The 21075-nt window shown below is 46.7% G+C and overlaps 1 protein-coding gene across 1 annotated transcript in view; it reads left to right on the forward strand.

Moving 5' to 3' along the window:
• The window catches only part of LMBR1L (limb development membrane protein 1 like), a 46697-nt gene that overhangs the window by 18621 nt on the left and 7001 nt on the right, over window positions 1-21075 (forward strand). The window contains exons 2-13 of the mRNA XM_081849784.1: window positions 1120-1204; window positions 8078-8108; window positions 10311-10450; window positions 11529-11632; window positions 11729-11855; window positions 13085-13153; window positions 15225-15289; window positions 16545-16620; window positions 16811-16894; window positions 17654-17730; window positions 19362-19439; window positions 20165-20238. Of these exons, the coding sequence (XP_081705910.1) occupies window positions 1120-1204; window positions 8078-8108; window positions 10311-10450; window positions 11529-11632; window positions 11729-11855; window positions 13085-13153; window positions 15225-15289; window positions 16545-16620; window positions 16811-16894; window positions 17654-17730; window positions 19362-19439; window positions 20165-20238 (1010 nt within the window). The remainder of the gene's footprint in view (window positions 1-1119; window positions 1205-8077; window positions 8109-10310; window positions 10451-11528; window positions 11633-11728; window positions 11856-13084; window positions 13154-15224; window positions 15290-16544; window positions 16621-16810; window positions 16895-17653; window positions 17731-19361; window positions 19440-20164; window positions 20239-21075) is intronic.

Raw genomic sequence — 21075 nt, forward strand, 5'->3', positions numbered from 1 at the left:
TTAAAAGCCCTGCAAAGTATTTGATCTTTATGGTCTGCTGACCAAATAAAAGGAGCTGGTTATGAACCAAGGGTGGCTGAATTCACACAGCAAGCTATATATGTTTTCTAAAATAGATAAAAATAGCTGTTAGCAAGAGCTTAGCTCCTCTAGAAACAGCAACTGTGACCTAAATCGAAAAGAATGTTCTGATAGGGTTAGGTTGTCCAAAACATCTGGAGGGCACCAGGTTGGGGAAAGATGCTTTGACATCTGGCCTGTACCCTACAGCTCCCTTTCCCTTATGGGGTATTCCGGAGCCCGTATAGAGTCCTTAAGTGGGTTCCCTATTGGTAGGAGAAAAATAACAGGCCAACCAGAGTATATTGAGAAGCAAAGCGGCTAGTAAGCCTGATCTTTATTAAAGGAACTGGTGCAACAGGGTCCCAACTCACCACACACAGGAGGGAGGAGAACCCTGAACAATGGTGCGCAAGCCCCTAGATAGACTTTTGAAATTGACCACCGGGTAGCCCAAGTCCACCCCCGTGAAACATCATACATACATCACAGAAGGAGGCGGTTCACGGCAGAAATCCTGCCTGCTAGGATACCTGATAATGGTCACTGATTGCTTTACCTGGGCAGCCTGGCCATTTTTTTGTGATGGTTAATACTTTAGTTCCTGAGTCCAGGTCACAGGCTCACCCTATTCATACACGAATACCCGTTACCTATTCTATATTTGAGACCTCAAAATTCTTATAACAAATCCTTGCTCTCAAGACTCTTTTCCCCTTTGCCTCACTCCCATTTACCGTGGCAACCTTCCAAACCCCCAGTCTCTGTTCACACCTCGGGGTGTGTGACAAGGGCGAAGGACTGTTCTCTTGCATTGCCAATAGCCCTCAATGGCCCTGTATTTGGAGAAAAAAGCTTGAAAACCACTGGTTTAGATGGGTTGCAGGTATCCTATCGCAGAAATCCACCAGTCCCTTGAAATCCATTCATGTGATGCTGTTGCTTTGGGGGAGATGGGCTGTGCGTCTTTCGACGACAGTGGAGGAAGGTGTTTTGGGGTGATGGAGAGACACTGCCTTCTAACTAGCATCTCACCAGCGTTTCCTTGTCCTCCTGCAGATCTGTGCCCTTCTCTTTGCCAGCCTCTACATCCTGTGCTACTTCATCCTAACTCGCTTCAAAAGGCACACAGACTTCACAACAGGTAAGGTGGGGGCAGGAACTTGGGTGAACAGAATCTAACCCCCTGTGTTCATGTCTTGCTCAAAGTTTAGGTTTTTAATAAAGGGTGGCTTGGATTCCTTAGGAAGGCATGGGAAGCAACGTTTGTTCTCTGCCAGGAGATGCCAGCCCAGCTAAGTGTGACTGTGGTCCTACGTGCATCCAATGTTTGCACATGTTTGGGAGGACATCTCTGCTACAGCAGTGCTCTAAGCTTTTGTGTGTCTAGGGTTTTTATGCTTGATAGGGCCTGGTGATATCTGGTTTTATTTACTTTTAAAAATATTTTTTATTAGATTTTCTACAAACAACAAAGAATAAAAATAAACAACAACAACAACATACCGTATTTTTCGCTCTATAGGGCGCACCGGACCATAGGGCACACCTCGTTTTTTGGGAGGGGAAATAAAGGGGGGGGAATTATTCCCCCCCGCAGCCCCAAAGAGCAAAGAAGCCAAGACAGCCAGCGGGATCCATCCCGCTGGCTGTCTTGGCTTCCTCTTTAGCCACACACAACCTCTCCAGCTGGGAGAGGCTGCGCGCGGCTTTGGCAGAAGCCAAGACAGCTAGCGGGATGAGCGCAACCTCGCTTTCGCTCCCGGAGCTTGCCGGGCTGAGGGCGGGGGAAGCCCAAGCTTTCCCCAACCCCAGCCACCAGAATGGGTCTGGGAGCAAAGGCGAGGTTGCGCAGAACCTCGCCTTCGCTCCCGGAGCTTGCCAGAAGCTCTGCCTGAAGAGGAAGCCAGAGCTCTAAACTTTGAGCAAGCCAGAGCTCTGCCTGAAGCCCGGGGGTGCACAGTGCAGCGCTCCCCGGGCTTCGGGCTGCAGGCTGCTATCCGCAAGCCTTGGGAGCCCGGCGGGAGTTCCCGCCGGGCTCCGAAGGCTTGCGGATAGCTTCCTGAAGCCTGGAGAGCGAGAGGGGTCAGTGCACACTGACCCCTCCTGCTCTCCAGGCTTCAGTGAAAGCCTGCATTTGCTCCATAGGACGCACACACATTTCCCCTTCATTTTTGGAGGGAAAAAAGTGCGTCGTATAGAGCGAAAAATACGGTATACAAAAGCAGCATCAAATCCATGAAATAGGATTCTTTGAATCCTTTGACTTCCTTCTACTCCCTTAGATTTTCTTTTTCAGCTGCATATCATTATTGCTCCAAGCCTCTTTTCCTCCAAATTTTCCTACACTATCTCTACAATTACAAGTGATCTTAAAAACCCTGCCAATGTATTAACCTGCTTACAATACTTTTGCAAAATACATAATAAACATTTCCCAATGTATATTCGGGGATATCTGGTTTTCAGCATTGTGCTATATCACCAGTTTTAAAGTTGTCCAAATATAAACAAGTTAACTTACTAAACCTCACCGTAATTTAATAATTATCGGTCTCTGTATTTCTAATAGTGTAACCAAATCAGTAATTTTTGATGTAACTGTAAAAACTACTCTGAAAATTTATTATTCCAACCTTCAACTGGTTGTAAATGTGAAGATTATACCAGCAAGAATGGGTCTTTCTGTAAAAAGAGAGAGATTTAAATCAAGTCTTACTGACTAGTGATTTAAATCGTTATTTAAATCGATTTGATTTAAATCAAATCCACCCTGTGTGAAACTATGGAAGACATTGTGCCCCTTCTTCCCTAGCTAGGTCACTCTAGGGAGGGGCTATTCCCCGGTGTCTGACATCTTTGCAGCAGCTTTCATATATATATATATTTGCAGCTAAACCCTGTGGAAAAGGCCTTTTCCTTCACGCTTTGGTTGTTTACACTGTGGTTAGCCTAGTTGTCCCGGGAGTGTTTGGCCTAGGCAACATGGGAACATGGGGAGTACAGTTATTCAAGAACCATTTCCCATCGCTTCAAATGAGCACTGGAACTGAATTTTGTGCGATCTGATGCTGGAGTTGACTTGCTAGGCACAGGGTCCATTACGAGACCAGGAAGAAGCCATGCGCAGCCCCAGGTTGCGGAGGTTTTGCGCTTGGTTTCCGTGCCAACCCAAGGGTTATTTCCCAGAATGCTCAGTTCCAGCAAAGGAGTAGTTAAGAGGAATCCTGCTGGCCCATAGAACTAAAGGTGGTGGAGTATTGTATTTTTCGCTCTATAAGACACACTTTCCCCTCCTAAAAAGTAAGGGGAAATGTGTGTGCGTCTTATGGAGCGAATGCAGGCGGGAGGCTCTGCTCAGCTCTCCCTTTAAAGAGCCACATGGAGCGTGTGGCTTTTCCCCGAGGAGGGAGAAGGGCTGCTTGGGGGAAAGCCCCGAAGAGCCGCACACACACTCCGCACGCTCTTTAAAGGGAGCGCAGCTCTTGGGGGAGCCTTAGCCATACACAGCCTCTCCCGGGCAGGGGCATGAAGGCTCCCCCTGCCTGGGAGAGGCTGTATGTGGCTGTCCCATAAGCCAGGACAGCAAGCGGGATCGCTGCGCACACATATCAAAGAGCCGGCAAGGGAGCAGTTAACAAAGGAGGAATTCAAGACGGGGCCTTCTCTGTGGTGGCACCTCAGTTCTGGAATCCCTAGCCCTGGTTATCTTTGGAGGGGCAGGGAGTAAACCCTTTTTATTTTGTTGAGCCTCCAGTAGTGTTGAATTAGAATATGGAAGCTTTACTTTTTTTCAACCCTGTTTTTAGTCTTAGTTCTTAAATCTTTCTTTTGCATGATTCCATAACTTTATAAATTTGTTTAATTTGATTTTGGTGTAGCAGCAAGAGTGTCATCCCAGCAGCTGGGAGGCCAGGGTTCAACAAAATAAGAACATTTTACTGCCTTGGGTCAGTCACAGCCTCATAGCCTAACCTACGTCGGAGGGTTGGTGCTGGGACAAAATGGGGGGGGGGGACACGAAATGTGTGTGCCACTTTGAGCTCCTTGGAGAGAAGGTGGGATATAAATTTAATAAATAAATAAATTTGTTGTTCGTTACTGTAAAACATCTTGGGGGTGGGGCAGAACGTGATCTAGAAGTGCTCAAATAAAACAGTAATTGGTGTTTATAGAACAGTGTCTGAGGAGGGGAGAGAAATAGCTTGGCAGAGGATGGAGATAATTCCTGCCTTCAGAATTGCCTGTCCCCTCTCCCCCTTCCCTTAACTCCCCCCCCCCCTTTACCCTCTCTCCCCCCCCCCCCCGTTCCCACAGAATATAGTCTGCTACTTGCCGGGCGTTTTGCCAGTCCCAAAATGGCAATTAAGCAAAACTTCATCACAATGCATCTGGGTTACAGGCTGCCGGACCCAGGAAAGAATGGATTAGTTCCGTTTCTCTATAGGGAACTAAGTCTTTTCAGACAATGTGTGCCTTGTATTCCGAATACCAAGGAGACCAGCTGCGCTCCGAAGGGCTTAACATGGCCGCAGAATGGGGAGAGAAGGGGGTTGCCGTTCCATTAAAGCAGCTAGAATGTTTGGAGCATCTATGTAGGGTTTTGTTTTTGGTTTTTTTAAAGCTGCATTATTAATGGTAATTCATTCCTGCCAAGCAAGCAGGGCAAATATTCATCTTCTTTTTGAAATCATTTTTATTTGATTTTACAAATATAAATTAATTACAATAACAGTTACATACCCATAAAGTGAGATTGAATCTCGAGACTGCCCCCCCATACCTTCCATGGGTCCTGTTGTCAACATTTCCAACTGCATCTTGTTTCGTAGCCTATGTTTTGTATCTATCCATATCGTCCGCGCCATTTGTTACATTACAAGTGAGATTAAAATCCTGCTAATGTTTCCATCTGCTTACAGTGGTCTCCTAAATAAATTAGTCATACTTCAGGTTGAGCATTTTCGTGTTGCGCTCTGCGGTGACCTGGAAGTAAAGGAACGCGTTACTTTCTGGTTTTGCCGCTCGCGCATGTGCAGATGCTCAAAATGACACGCATGCACGGAAGCAGAAAATCACGACCCGCAGATGCGTTGCGTTCGCTTCAGGATGCAAATGGGGCCCCGGAACAGATCCCATTCACATCCAGAGGTACCACTGTATAAAATTTTCCCATCCTTTCTCTAATTTCTTGTATTCTTGGTCTCTGAGTTTCCCGGTCAGTTTTGCCATTTCGGCGTAGTCTAATAGCTTAATTTGCCATTCCTCTCTGGTAGGGACTCTTTCTTCTTTCCATCTCTGGGCTAGTAGCATCCGTGCTGCTGTTGTCCCATAAACAGTTCAAATATTCTACAGTGGTGCCTCGCAAGACGAAATTAATCCGTTCCGCGAGTCTCTTCGTCTTGTGTTTTTTTCGTCTTGCGAAGCACGGCTATTAGCGGCTTAGCGGCTATTAACGGCTTAGCAGCTTAGCGGCTATTAACGGCTTAGCGGCTTTAAGAAAAAGGAAAAAAACTCGCAAGAACTCACAAGACGTTTCGTCTTGCGAAGCAAGCCCATAGGGAAACTCGTCTAGCGAAGCGACGCAAAAACCAAAAAACCCTTTCGTCTAGCGAGTTTTTCGTTTTGCGAGGCATTCGTCTTGCGGGGCACCACTGTAAACCAGACTCTCTCTTTTTGGGTAACTCCTCCTCTCTAGCCTGATTTCACAGAATCATAGAATTGTAGAGTTAGAAGGGACCACAAATCCAACCCATTGCAATGCAGGAATCCTTTTGCCCAATGTGGGCTTGAATCCACAACCCTGAGATGTAAGAATCTCATGCTCTACCGACTGAGCCATCCCAGGGTTCTGTTGCTAATACACTGGACGCTTGGGTTGCAAACGTGATCCGTGCGGGAGGCAGGTTTGCAAGCGACAGCGTCACAACCTGCGGCGGCGCATCTGCGCGGGTTGTGATCCAGCACTTCTGCGCATGCGCAAAGCACGATTTAGTGCTTCTGCACATGTGAAACCCAGAAGTAACCCGTTCCAGTACTTTCTAGTTTCAGCGCATCCATAACCCGAAAACGCAGAACCTGAAGTGTCTGTAACCCGAGGTATGACTATACTGGGGATTCTACACACACAAACAGACACACTTTTGTTTCAGTCTGCTTTTGCTATTGCTTTTAAAAGTTATTACGACCTGCCCTGGGACTTTGCAGTGAAGGGCAGGTACTAAATCAAACTACCGTATTTTTTGCCCCATAGGACGCACCGGCCCATAGGACGCACCAGGTTCTTTTGGGGGGAAATAAAGAAAAAAAAAATTATTTCCCCCCCCCAGGCGCTTGTGGGGCAGGCAGCGGGGAGAAGTGCTCTTCTCCCCGCCGCCCACCTGCAGATATGGTCCGGGGACAGCGGGAGGACGCGCTGCGCCTCCCAGCTGTCCCCGGAGCTTGCGGAGCAGGCGGCTGGGAGAAGCACGCGTCTCCCCGCCGTCAGCCTCCAAACCACATCGGGAGACAGCAGGATGGCGGCGTTCCACCTCCCCGCTGTCCCCCGACCTTGTGGGACTGGCGCTGCGGCTCTCCTGAAGCCTGGAGAGCAAGAGGGGTCGGTGCGCACCCACCGCTCTTGCTCTCCAGGCTTCAGCGAAAGCCTGCATTCGCCCCAAATGCACACGCATTTCCCCTTCATTTTTGGAGGGGAAAAAGTGCGTCCTATAGGGCGAAAAATACGGTAATCACCCTCATCTTCCATAGGATTGATGTCTTTAATGTTAGCGTCGTTGTGAACCCATCTACGTTGCTGAATTTAGCAGACAGTAAAAGGCAACTCTTTGTCCCTAGGTGGCACGCAGGAGGCTTGAAATTCACCCTTGGCGCACAGAAATCCAGAGAGACCTTTGTCCCAGCTGCCCTGTGACAGGTCCTTGTTTGGAACTGGATGTACAGTGTTTGCTTTTGTCACTTCCCAGTCCAGCTCTGAAGCTGCTAAAACACCCTTTCCTCTGCCTCTCCCTAACATGGTGAGCCTCCTCCAGGTGTTTTAGCCTCTCAGCTCCCCAACAGCCTCAGCTAACATGACTGATGGTCAGATGATGGGAACTGGAGTCTGACAACATCTGCAGGGCAGCAGGTTGGGAAAGGCTATAGCCCATGTATTTTAATTTTAATTTTATAAATGTTATACTGCCCTATACCTGTAGATCTCAGGGTGGTTTACGACACAGAACCACCATATAAAAAAGACAAAACACATCATCAAAACAAAAACAAAGGCAACCACATAATCTCTCCTTCCTTCCACATTTTAATACAGTGGTACCTCGGGTTAAGTACTTAATTCGTTCTGGAGATCCATTCTTAACCTGAAACTGTTCTTAACCTGAAGCACCACTTTAGACTGTTCTCATACTAAAGAAAAGTTCTTAACCCGAGGTAATATTTCTGGGTTAGTGGAGTCTGTAACCTGAAGCGTATGTAACCTGAAGCGTATGTAATCCGAGGTACCACAGTACTACAGTCATACCTTGGTTGTCGAATGGAATCTGTACCGGAAGTCTGTTTGATTTCTGAAAACATTTGACAACCAAGGCGCGGCTTCCGATTGGCTTCAGGAGCTTCCTGCATGCAATCGGAAGCCGTGTTAGATGTTCGGGTTCCAAACAACGTTTGCAAACTCACTTCTGGGTTTGCGGCATTCGGGAGCCAAAACATTTGAGTCGAGTTGCAAGGCATTCAACTTCCAAGGTAAGACTGTACATTAGATGTCAGTCCGTCAAAGGCCTAGTTAAAGATGTTTTTGAAATAGAAGACCTGATCTAGCAGGAAGATTAATAAGACCAGGGCTGGGCTGGAGCTCACATCCCCACTCCGCTGTGCAACAAACTGGGCCTGTCAGCGTTTTGGGGCGCGATCAACTTTGCAGAATAAAAAGGGGCAGGGAAGAGAGTGGTGTCTGCCGCCCTGAGCTCCTTAGGAGGAAAATTGGACATGAATGTAATAAGTAACGATGTTCCTTCTTTCTTAGTTGATGAAGATGCTGCTGTCAACAGAATTGCGTAAGTTCTTTTCCTCATTATTCCTGGTACTTAAAACTTCTGGCATCCTTTTTTTCCGTCCCTCCCACCCTCCTGCTTTACCTCCCCTGCCCCTCGTATATACGTTTAAAAAATGTTTTAAGCATAATCTGTAAATAGCTGAACAAGAAATGACAATTAACGCTGCAATCCACACTTGCCTGGAAATACCGTATTTTTCGCTCTATAAGACGCACTTTTCCCCCTCCAAAAATTAAGGGGAAATGTGTGTGCGTCCTATGGAGTGAATGCAGGCTCCTTGGCTTCAGCGATAGCAACGCAAAGCCTCCGAAGCACAGAGGGGAGCGCTCCCTCCGCGCTCTGGAGGCTTCGCGTTGCTTTCGCTGAAGCCTGGAAAACGAGAGGGGTCAGTGCGCACCAACTCCTCTCCCTCTCCAGGCTGCGCTCCAGAGGCTTCGGGTTCCTTTTGCTGAAGTCAAGAGAGCAAGACTCTCCTGGCTTCAGCAGAGAGGGAGAGCTGCGCAGCGCCCCTTCAGCGAAGTGGGAGGAGAAATGGAAGGGGCTCCGTTTCTCCTGCCGCTTCACTGAAGGGGCGCTGAGCAGAGAAGGGGAGAATTTTTTTTTCTTGTTCTCCCCCTCTAAAACAAGGTGTGTCCTATAGTCAGGTGCGTCCTATACAGTGAAAAATACGGTAAGTCCCGTTGAATTCAGCCGTGCTTACTTCGGAGGAAACATGCAAAGGACTGCACTGCTCATTACTTGTGGAATTTGTCGGCTGAAAAACGGAACAGCATCCTTCAATTTCATGCATTTTGGGGGGATACTTTTAAAAAAGGGTGTACTGGAGGCATTATCAGCCAGATAAGACAATTACGCATTTTCTGTGACCATTGTTAAAATGCAGGTTCTTTTTAGTTCTCTCGTATCTGTATGTGTATTATGGTCACCAGTTGAACTTTAATGTCTGAGATGGGCAGTATCCACTTGATGTGTCGTGTCAGCACCAGGATTCCTGCTTGCACAACAGAACGTCTCTTCCCAAACAGCCACTAAATCTCTTCCAGGGGTTCCCCCAACCCTCCAGATCAGATTTGGGGAGGGTCCAGGGAGTTGGAAAGGGGAAGCTTTACTGTACAAGTGGAAATTCTTCTGCTTACAGGATGCGTTAGATTCTGCCTTATGTCTCACCTACATTTAAGGAGATGATTCACAAGATACATTTCTATATGGGTAAAAAGGCACTTAACATAGCTCTCCTCTCTCTAATTTTTATTAAATTTTCTGTTTAACAATTTAGAATACTCATTTAAACAACCTTAAAATAACAATGACTTCCCTTTGTCTCTGTGTTTTATTATTTGTTATTCCAAATCCGAAAAAGAATTACAAACTTCAAATTCAAAATCCATATTTGTTTTGTAACATAAGCCTATTACATAGTTGACTAAATTAAAATATACCTAATTGCTGTAGACTTCCCTTTGCTGTATATAAATACAACACAATTAGAGATATTATATTAGAAATTTTTATAAATTCTCCTATATCCCCCACTCCCCTTCACCCATGTGTGATCTCAATTTATTTATTTTTACTTCTTCCATTTTGTTGTGTTGTTGTAATTTAATAATTATTCAATTGATTCTTTTATTATTCCCTTGCTTACCCCTGCATGTTTTACACATTATCTATTAATATTCCAGTTCCGGAACCGTATTTTTCATGTATTCCTTCACTCCATCCCACTCTTTAATTATTCTCTTATTTGACTTCCCTTCTTCTCTTTCCATGGTTCATTTTGCATAACATAAATCCCTGCATGTTTTACATCAACTAAACCATCCAGTGTTCCATTATTACATCCATCAAAACTTCTTTATGCTGTTGAATTAAGTTAACATGTCTCCTTAAACTCATATACAGTTGTCAACAGACTCCCAAAAGTAGTCAAGGAAAGCTGTAGCCATTCTGCGGTCATTAGACACCTTGGGCTGTATTTTATTTTGTTTTATGCATACATACATACATAGACACTTTTGCAATAGCTGTTCCACAGTATGTATTTTTTAAATATTGGGGCTTCTCTATCTGTGGCGCATCTTTCGCCTCCTGCTGCTCACCTTCATTCCTGGTGCGGAAGAAATGTTATCGGCTTGAAAGGGAGCAGTGGGTGGGTGTCAGTCGTGAGACAGGGGTTTTAATCCCCTTTCCTTTGCTCCCCAGACTCTGGCTGTGTACCTTCACCTTGGCAGTATCACTAGGAGCTGTGCTCCTGCTTCCCTTCTCCATCATCAGCAACGAAGTTCTGCTTACCTTCCCGCAAAACTACTACATCCAGTGGCTCAATGGGTCCCTCATCCACGGTGAGCTCTATGCTGTGGCTTGTACATTCGACCGCCTGGGTCTTCAGTGCGCTGCTCTATGGGAAGAGAGAGCAACTAGGGGAGTCAGAGAGAGCAGTTGTGTGGCATTGCCTCTTCAGCAATAGCCAGGGATATTATTTGCTGAATACTTCCCATTACACTGAAAACTACTATGGCTTCCAGGGCATTAATTGGGTTTCTGAGTACCCCAGCCGTGAGACTCCTCGGTGGGGAGGCTTTAGTTCAGCTCAAACAAGTTTTAAGAAGCAAGTTACCTTTTCTTTATTTCTGGCAGGGTTTCCCAAATTTCGGTCTCCAGCTGTTGTTGCTGCTTTGGACTACAATTCCCATCATCCCTGACCAGTGGTCTTGCTAGCTATGCTAGCTAGCCTGTCCCTAAAAAAAACACAGCTGGAGACCCAATCTTGGGAAATGCCGATAATATAATAATATTATTAATAATATAATAATGGCTTAATAATATATTATTATTAACAATTAATATAATTATATTAATAATATAATTATATTAATAATTAATAATATAATAATGGCTTAATAAATAATAATGGCTCGGTTTCCCCAGCAACTCTGGGCGGCTTTCAACAGAATATTAAAATACAATAATCTATTAAACATTAAAAGCTTCCCTAAATAGGGCTGCCTTCGGATGTCTTCTAAAAGTCTGGTAGTTGTTGTTCTCTTTGACATCTGGTGGGAAGGGCGTTCCACAGGGTGGGTGCCACTACCGAGAAGGCCCTCTGCCTGGTTCCCTGTAACTTGGCTTCTCGTAGTGAGGGAACCGCCAGAAGGCCCTCGGCACTGGACCTCAGTGTCCGGACAAAACGATGGGGGTGGAGACGCTTCTTCAGTTATACAGTTGTATCCCACCATTCCAGCAAGGAAGTTCCCCCCCTCCCCATTTATATTCTCACAACAACCTTGTGAGGTAGGTTAGGCTGAGGATTGGGAGCGGGGCATCCAACGCTGGTCAGATAAGAAGGAAGGAAAGCTTGAACTGCATATCCATAGAGATTTGCCGTTGCTTAAACCAGGCCTTCTCTCTCGTTCCCACCAGGGCTCTGGAACCTCGTCTTCCTCTTCTCCAACCTCTCCCTCGTCTTCCTCATGCCCTTTGCCTACTTCTTCACCGAATCCGAAGGTTTTGCAGGATCAAAGAAGGTACCAGCTGCCCCTCTGCTCTCCACCCTTCCTCCTCCCCCAGATTCAAAGCCAGCAATTGATCCTTTTTTCCCTGTCGCCTCCCCTTTTATCCAGGGGATCATGGCTCGGGTCTATGAGACATTTGTGGTCCTCCTGCTGCTGACCCTGTTGGTGCTGGGAATGGTCTGGGTCGCATCTGCCATTCTGGACAACAACGCAGCCAGCAGGGAGAGTCTCTATGGTGAGTTTGTGTCCCTCAGTTCCCTTTCCGCTTTTCCCAAGGTTTGTGTCCGAAAGCAAGGAAGGGAGACTGGAACCCATCTGTGTGCAAGGCTCAGTCAATATTGCCGGCTAGACTTGCATCAGATTGAACTCTCGGCGACCTGGTCTGCATAATGCCAGCAGTAACTGGAAGTAGTATGGTCAGATATATATTTTTTTGGGGGGTGGGAGCCTTTTTGACCAGATGGGCCAGATCTTTCTCTTCCACCCCAGTGAATTTATTTATTTTTACTTTGTTTTCGTACTTCACCCTCTTAATCTATTACAATATTTGTTAAGAATTGATTCCAAATATCATTGAACTTGTCCATGGCAAGTCTTCATTTATATGCAAGTTGTTCGTATGTTGCAAGTTTGTGTAAGTTCAATCATAGAAGGGAGCCACATTTTTATTTTTCCAATTCACCAGGATCAGTCTTTTTGCTGTGGTAAGGGCACGGAGATTCCACTCATCTTGTCCTTTTGTAAGGTTCCATGTGATGGGTATATAATTAAAGAGGATATTTTGCTCTGTCAATGTAAGGTTGTTCTGTACAGTTCTGGTGATGGTTTCAGTTACCTTCTGCCAAAAATCTTTCAATATTTGACAATGAAAAAAACATATGTTTTAGAGAAACATTGTCTTTATTGCAACTCTGATGGTTAGATATGGGGCGCGGGTGGCGCTGTGGGTTAAACCACAGAGCCTAGGACTTGCCGATCAGAAGGTCAGCGGTTTGAATCCCTGCGACAGGGTGAGCTCCCGTTGCTCGGTCCCTGCTCCTGCCAAGCTAGCAGTTCGAAAACACATCAAAGTGCAAGTAGATAAATAGATACCACTCCGGTGGGAAGGTAAACGGTGTTTCCGTGCACTGCTCTGGTTCGCCAGAAGCGGCTTAGTCATGCTGGCCACATGACCCGGAAGCTGTACGCCGGCTCCCTCGGCCAATAAAGCCAGGAGCGCCGCTATTATTATTGTTATTGTTATTGTTATTGTTATTGTTATTGTTATTGTTATTATTTATTACTGCTCCGGTGAGCATCCTGGCCACTGAATTCTGCACCGGCTGAAGTTTCACCAGCTGTTAGGTGTTGGGCAGGTGGGGCAAATGGCCTTGTCTGCGAGCTGGAGGCTCCCCATTCCAGCACTGCCCTAGGTGGCCTGTTTTATTTGCCCGAACCGCACACTGACTGCCTTTCTTTCTGCAGACCTATGGGAATACTACCTCCCCTACCTCTACTCGTGCATCTCCCTGTTTGGTGTGCTGCTGCTCTTGTGTAAGTCGTTTGGTTTTTTAAAAATGCATCATTATTATTGCTACTATTGGGATGCTGCTGGGAGGAAGGAGAACTCAGTGCCTGGAGCGCAGATCTGATCCGGACATTAGAGAGGGGTCCTAAATGCCTGGGGTTGAATTGCCAGCTCCACAGGGTCTGCTGGATAAACAATGTATTCTGAGCTTTGTTTGCATTTTTTAGAAAGGGGGGGGTGTAGGTGATGTTTTGTAAGGAGAGGGAAGATAGCTGCTTTACCACTGAGCTATCTTTGCTGCATGCAGAAGATCCCAGGTTTAATACCCAAAATCTCCAGGTAGGACTGGGTGAGCACCTGTCTGAAACCCTAGAGCCATCCCCCTATACCTGTCCTGTATAATACAGGATTGTCCCGTATTTCAGTGTAAAATGGCACAGCTTGTATTGATACAGTTTTGTCCTGTATTTCAGTACTTTAATTCTTTTTATACTTTTCAAATTTATATGTTTCATTAGTTCTACAATCAATTTAACATTTCAAAATTTGACTTCCTTCCCCTGCGGTTCCTTGAATTTATTTTTTAATACCTTCTGCATATCCAAGTTAATTTAACCTCATTTAATTATCTACTGTAAATATATACTGCAGGTTATTATAATAACCCTGCTAATGTTTTTATCTGTTTACAATTTATTTGTAAATAGTCAATAAACCATTTCCATTCTTTTATTTGTAAAAAGTTTGTTATCTTGATTTCGTATTCTTCCGGTAAGTTTCGCCATTTCTGCATATTCCATAAGTTTTTGTATCCATTCTTCCTTTACTTGGACTTCTGCTTCTTTCCGCTTTTGGGATCTTGCTGATGTTGTAGCATACATAAATAAATTTCTATACAATTTAGGTAGTTCTGTCCTTATAATTCCCAATAGAAAAGCTCCTGGGGTTTTTTAAATAAAAGTTATTTTGAACATCCTTTTCAATTCATTATATATCATCTCTCTCTCTCTCTCTCTCTCTCTCTCTCTCTCTCTCTCTCTTTCTCTCTCTGCCAAGTTAGGCCCCCCCCCCCCCCCCGCAAATGTATATGTTTGAAAAAGGGTGTGTAAAAGGTCATATAGTTAAGCTCTGGGTAGTCAAGCACAGACACGTCTACAAATTCATGCGTATGTGTGTGTGCACATGTGTGTGTGACAAATTCCAGAGGGGGAATCTTGTTAGGCTGCAGTAGATTGTAATGGATTGCTTTGAAGTCATTTCAGCACCAGATTTTTTTTGGGGGGGGGGAATCACCCCCTAACTGCCCCGGCCCACCCTGTCCTGTATTTTGTCAGAACATAGGTGGCAATTCTTGACCCAGGCTACCTTTTTTTTAATTTTTTTGCATGTGTATCTCTCTGCATATGAAACAGAGGGATAGAAATGCTTGCCGAATAGCTTTGTGGCGGAAGTAGGAAGTGACTATTTTCCCCTGAGCAAAATTCTTGCTCTCTGGCTTTGGGTGTTGTCCTGATTGGGGAAAAACAGTGCTTCTTCTTCTTCTTTTTTTTTTTTTTAAGAAGAAAAAAATGTTGATTACTCACCATGAAGTTGTTACGGTCAGTGCCACACTTTTAACATTCGGGGCACTGAGTACCCTTGAGTACCTGCAGCAACAACAACAACAACAACAACAAAGCACTGGGAGAATCTATATTCCAAAGAGGGTCTTATAATCTCCCTTGGCTTTCTGCTGGAGGGTGTGCCTCGCAGCTCATAGAGTGTTTCTGAAGCTTCCTGGAGTTTGTTCTTCGTTGGTTCCAAACAAAACAAAACAAAGAACCTAATAAATGTTAGACAGGGATGACGGCATCTCTGCAAAGAGCCCCAAACCAGAGATTTTGTTGCACTGCGGGATGAGGCAACTTTTAAATACAGGTTTTTTGAGGCCAGCTAGATCCCCAGAGTTGCAACAGTTTCCAAGAGATGTTCTGTGTGTGTCTGACCCTGTGGAGGCCTGTTTCCCCCCTCTTTGAGCCTTGCCAGTCCTTGAGCTTGGAGAATGGTGCCACCTCCTGGTTTACAACTCTTTTTCTTCTTCTTTCTCTCCCTCCACAGTGTGCACCCCCTTTGGCCTGTCACGGATGTTCACCGTCACAGGGACACTGCTGGTGAAGCCCAGGGTAAGAGCAGGAGAGGCTTTTTGGACTTGCCAAGCCTAATAGAAGGGATGTGGGTGGCGCTGTGGTCTAAACCACTGAGCCTCTTAGGCTTGCCGATCAGAAGCTCGGCGGTTCGAATCCCCTCGAGGGGTGAGCTCCCATTGCTCTGTCCCAGTTTCTGCCAACCTAGCAGTTTGAAAGCACGCCAGTGCAAGTAGATAAATAGGTACCACTGCGGTGGGAAGGTAAATGGCGTTTCTGTGCGCTCTGGTTTCCATCACTGTGTTCTGTTGCACCAGAAGCGGTTTAGTCATGCTGGCTACATGACCCAGAAAGCTGTCTGTGGACAAACACCGGTTCCCTCAGCCTGAAAGCGAGATGAACGCTGCAACCCCATAGTCGCCTTTGACTGGACTTAACCATCCAGGGTTCCTTTACCTTTTACCTTTACCTTTTAGTACTACAGAGAAGAGGGGAATGATCAACAAAGCAACCTGGTTGCTTGTCAGCAAATGTATTTAGTTGGGAGTGGGAAACAGAATGAGCAGCAGCAGCAGCATAGACGACACTGTTTAGATCAGGGATTGGGGAGTCTTGGGTCCAGAGTCTGAAAGCTGCTCTCCAGGCCCTCCTTCTGAGCCTTAGGGAGCTCTGTGCAGGCCATGCCCCTCACAGACCCTGCTCTGCCCCCTCCTCAGGTGCTTTTACCTGCCTAGAATGTGTCCTTAACACCTCTGCCTAGCCTGGGTGGCACGTGTGTGTGTGTGTTTGTGTGTGTGTCTCGGCCCAGTATACCTGAAGGAGTGTCTCCACCCCCATCGCTCACTGAGGTCCAGCTCTGAGGGCCTTCTGGTGGTTCTCTCACTGTGAGAAGTGAGGTTACAGGGAACCAGGCAGAGGGCCTTCTTGGTAGTGGCAGTTGCCCTGTGGAACGCCCTCCCATCAGATGTTAAGGAAATAAACAACTACCTGACTTTTAGAAGACACCTGAAGGCAGCCCTGTTTAGGGAAGTTTTTAATGTTTTATCGTGTTTTTAGTATTCTGTTGGGAGCCACCCAGAGTGGCTGGAGAAACCCAGCCAGATGGGCGGGGTATAAATTAAAACTATTAAATTGTTATTATGTGTGTGTGTAAATCAGATTTTTTTGCATGGCTAGAACCATGCAAAACCAGCTCTGTAAAGAGTAAGGCCCATGTCTTTCATCCAGCGGGTGGGGTTGTTAATGGTCTTGATTGCCTCGTTTCTCTCACGTACGTTTTCCTCTTTCTCTGTAGCTGCTGGAGGATTTAGACGAGCAACTGAACTGTACAGGATTTGAGGAAGCTGCCATTTCGCGTAAGATCCACTCTGGTAAGTGTCCAGCCAAGATGGTACAAAGCTGGCCGGAAATGGCTGATTTGGCACCTGATTTGGTTAATGCCCTGAAAGTAAGGCTGCTAGATGTGGGTATGGTGGCTGATAGAGGTGGTTCTTTCTCTGAGTATTGGTGTAGATATTATCTAAATATATATACATATTTAATTGTCTTTGCATTGCACAGGGAAAACCTCCTGCTGGCTCAACTTTGATATGGAAGTGCTGAGGCAACAATACCTAGCAATTCACGCGCACAGGATAACGCTGGGTAAGAGCAAAGCAGGGCAAAGGCAGGAGCTCTGTATCTTAACTATGCCCCATGTATCTAATTTATCACTGGACAGTTGTGGGATATGGGCTCAAGCATCCTTAGATTGTTGTCCGCATTATTAAACTTACCACCATGATTCCTATCACCCAGTCTCTGTATGTAGTTTGCAGTTTAAAAAAACAAATCCAGTTTTGCACCAAGGAAGAATGGAGTGGTGGCTGGATTGATTATGCAGATCAAGCAAATCCACGTTAGCATACCTTTAAAGCTACCCATCCCAGCCCGAATAGGGACACGGTGGCGCTGTGGGTTAAACCACAGAGCCTAGTGCTTGCCGATCAGAAGGTTGGTGGTTCGAATCCCCGCGACGGGGTGAGCTCCCGTTGCTCGGTCCCTGCTCCTGCAAACCTAGCAGTTCGAAAGCATGTCAAAGTGCAAGTAGATAAATAGGTACCGCTCCGGCGGGAAGGTACACAGCATTTCTGTGTGCTGCTCTGGTTCGCCAGAAGCGGCTTAGTCCTGCTGGCCACATGACCGGAAGCTGTACGCCGGCTCCCTCGGCCAATAAAGTGAGATGAGCACCGCAACCCCAGAGTCAGTCACGACTGGACCTAATGGTCAGGGGTCCCTTTACCTTTACCTTTATCCCAGCCCTAGGATGTTCTGCATTTAATTACCCGTATGAAGTGGGTCAGAGAATTTGGCTGGGGCAATGTCTAGCCATTCAACTCCCCATTTTGTGTTTTGTTTTCACAGAAACACGCCGCAAAGCCTCTGCTTGGCAAAGGAACTTGGGATACCCACTGGCCATGCTTTCTTTGCTATCTCTAACGGTAAATGTCGCGTCTGAAATTGGGGTTGGCAAGCCTGGGTTTTTGTTTTTGTTTTTAAAAAAGCCTTTAAATGCCAGCATCATAGCCGATCGCTATCTCTTGAGGCAGAAAAAATGAATGTCAGAAAGCAGCAGCCTTCGCTTTGCGATCTCTGTTTGCTGCCAAGCAGCCCCTTGCGCGTTGCAGAGGATTCTGGGAACGCATTCAACAACAGTCTGCCATTTTGGACTGGCCTGAAGGGCCAAGCCAACAAAATGGCGATTGCCTGACACAGCGTGATTGGTGCTGCAGCCCAAGTGGCGGCTGGGCAAAGGCCCCCACCTGCTTTGCACCTCTCCAGGGAAGGAAATGGTGTCCCACTGGGCGGTCCTGTGCCACCAAGGTGCTCTGGTTGCCCCAGGTCCATGGTAGCCAGGCCCATGCAGAGGTTACATTTGCCCTGGGCCTCAGAGGGCTAAGCTTGCCAGGGGGCGCTACTATGGGCCTGTCGGACTTACACTGTTTCAGTTTATAACTTTATTCTAACAAGACTCCCAGCCCCAGGCCTCAGTCAAGCTCCACACAGGCCTGGCCAGGCCTACTCCCAGTCTTCTCCCCTCTCTTCTTGGAGAGTTTATCTGGGGTGGGAATTTCTGTGCCATCCCACTTGGTCTCTGAGGCTGGGAAGAAGGCCCGTAGCTTGACAGGCAGCGGTGGTTCCCTCACGTCTGTGAGCGAAAGCGCCAAACCCGTTTCCTAGAGGCTTGGCAATGGGTGGAATGGAGTCTGTGTCTCTCTTGCTATAGGAAGCCAAGCTTTTTGTTTACTGATTCTGCAGGCAAATACGTGTATGTCCCAGAAAGGATACTGTCCTTTCTCTGTACTTTTGGTGGCTTCCTCGTATTTATGGGAAGCTCCTTGCTTAGACAATATGTGTTAAAAGATGCCTGGAAGGGAGCACTAGGGCATTTCTGTATGTTGTGCTGTCCTTTTTCAAAGGCCCAAACCAGGGCTGCCTACCAGTTCTGAAGGCTAGGCTCTGGCCTCCCTGTTGGAGGCAGTCTGCCTCTGAATACCTACTGCTGGAAGCTGCAGGAGGGAAGAGTGCTGCTGCACTCAGGTCCTACTTGCAGGCTCCCTGTATGTATTTGGTTGGTCACTTTGAGAGCAGAATGCTGGACTCGTTGGGCCACTGCTCCATTAGGCTCTTCTTAGGTTCTTATGCTGGTGCTATATTGATAGAGACACAGGGGGCGCTGTGGTCTAAACCACTGAGCCTCTTGGGCTTGCTGATCGGAAGGTCGGCGGTTCAAATCCCCATGACGGGGTGAGCTCTGTCCCAGCTCCTGCCAACATAGCAGTTCAAAAGCACACCAGTGCAAGTAGATAAATAGGTACCGCTCCTGTGGGAAGGTAAATGGTGTTTCTGTGTGCTCTGGTTTCCATCATGGTGTTCCGTTGCACCAGAAATGGTTTAGTCATGCTGGCCACATGACCCAGAAAGCTGTCTGTGGACAAACGCCGGCTCCCTCGGCCTGAAAGCGAGATGAGCGCTGCAACCCCATAGTTGCCTTTGGCTGGACTTAACCATTCAAGGGTCCTTTACCTTTACCTTATATTGATATCTTCCCCCTTCCTGCTATCTTTTCCAGGGCATCTCTGTTCTGGTTGTCTGTTTTCATGTCTTGGAGCTGCTGTTGGATGATGCGGCCATGCCTCGAGGGATCCAGGTGAGAGAAATGACCCTTTTCCCAGAGTCTCCTAAGCCATCATTTGTACTGGAGCTTTCTCCAGCTGCTTCATGGCTCAGGCTTCTTGTCTCACCCTGCTGAGTTGCTTAATTTCTCTGAGCTACTATTTCGCTTGCAAGACATAGATTAAATTCAAATGTTCAAGAGGCTTAACCATTGAAATGCCTACCTTTCATGCGTCTAGACCAGTGTTCAAAACTCCCATTGTTCCAGGCGCATTTTGCCACAGGGAATTTCATTAGCACAAGCAGTTTCTGAGCTCTGGGCACAGTACTGCGCCTGAGATTTCAGATTAAAACTGCAGAGTGGAAGGAAAGGAGGACCTTTTTCTGCCTCCCCACTTCCAGCTACTCTCCAAAGACTGGAGAAGGGACCCTCTTAAGGATATTAGGGGGGTGGGCAGGGGAAGGACTGGACCATGTGAAAAATGAACATAAGATTTTAGCTGCAGTTCATTCATTTTCAGCTTCGTATTCTTGTTATAAAAAAACACACCCAGACATTCCTTTGTTGCACCCATAACCTCGGTTTAAGGTGCCATTTAGCTCCTAGCTTTCGTATCTCACTTTCTAACACTGGTCTAGACTGATGGGTACACTGCACCAAGATGAGTCTAACTTGCAGAAAGCATATTGCTTTCTTCAGCTCCTCCCTCCCCGAAGGAACCTAATCGCACATTTCTCATTTTGTCTCTCCCTTCCCAGGATGCACCATTGGGAAAAGTTTCTTTTTCTGTCTTTGGCTCTTTTGGGGCAGCCATGCAAGTGATCCTCATATTGTATCCTTTGCAGTTTGTCCGTTTTGGAACTTCCCTCCTGCACCGTTACTTTGCGATACGAAGATTGCCAGGCAGGTTTCACTGTCAAAAAAGTTGCTTCTCCATTGCAGGTTTCTCTTAACCTTCTCCTTGTCAGCCAAAACGTGTGACTCTTTCCTAAGGTTCATCTGCCCTGGCTTGTCCTACTTCTTCATCATCAAGCAGCACTACTTTAGCTACCTGCCGTGATCGTCAGACTCTGGCAGGGCAAGATCCTCCTTGCTCTGAAGACTCATTGCTTGAACATCATAGTAGCATTTCTGTTCTGAGCCTTACTTCTGTGGAAAGGGGGGAAGCGAAAGGTTTCTTTTAAAGAAGTTTCTCTGTGAAGTGAGGGACATGAGGCAGGAGTTGATAATGCAGGTGAGCTGTGCACAGGTGAGCTGAAAGCGAGCTGCTGGCCAGCCCTGTGGAGACTCCTTTTATTGACACAAATATGCAAACCAGGCAGATACATTTTGGGCTGTGACCTTTACACATCTTCTGGTCCCGAGATTGTGGGGTGGTATAAAGTTATTTTGGCACCTGTTTCCACCGCGTCATTTCCCCCTTGCACAGTGTATGATGAAGGAGACAGAAGGTCTCAGAGACAAAGGTCACAGACAGGACACCGCAGACTATTGAGACCGCAAAAGGTTAGACAAAGGGAACGATTTTCAGACAGCTGTGGCTTGTCTTGGGGGGGGGGGTGCCCCACACCTCAAGGTCACGCGTGCAGGCAGACTGTGGCAGCCTGCGGGTGGGGAGTGTGCTCCCTCCGGACCCCACTCCGCAATCATCCCTACACTCTGTGCATGA

This window comes from Podarcis erhardii (genome assembly GCF_964252035.2).
Source record: "Podarcis erhardii genome assembly, chromosome: 2".
Classification (NCBI taxonomy): Eukaryota; Metazoa; Chordata; class Lepidosauria; order Squamata; family Lacertidae; genus Podarcis; species Podarcis erhardii.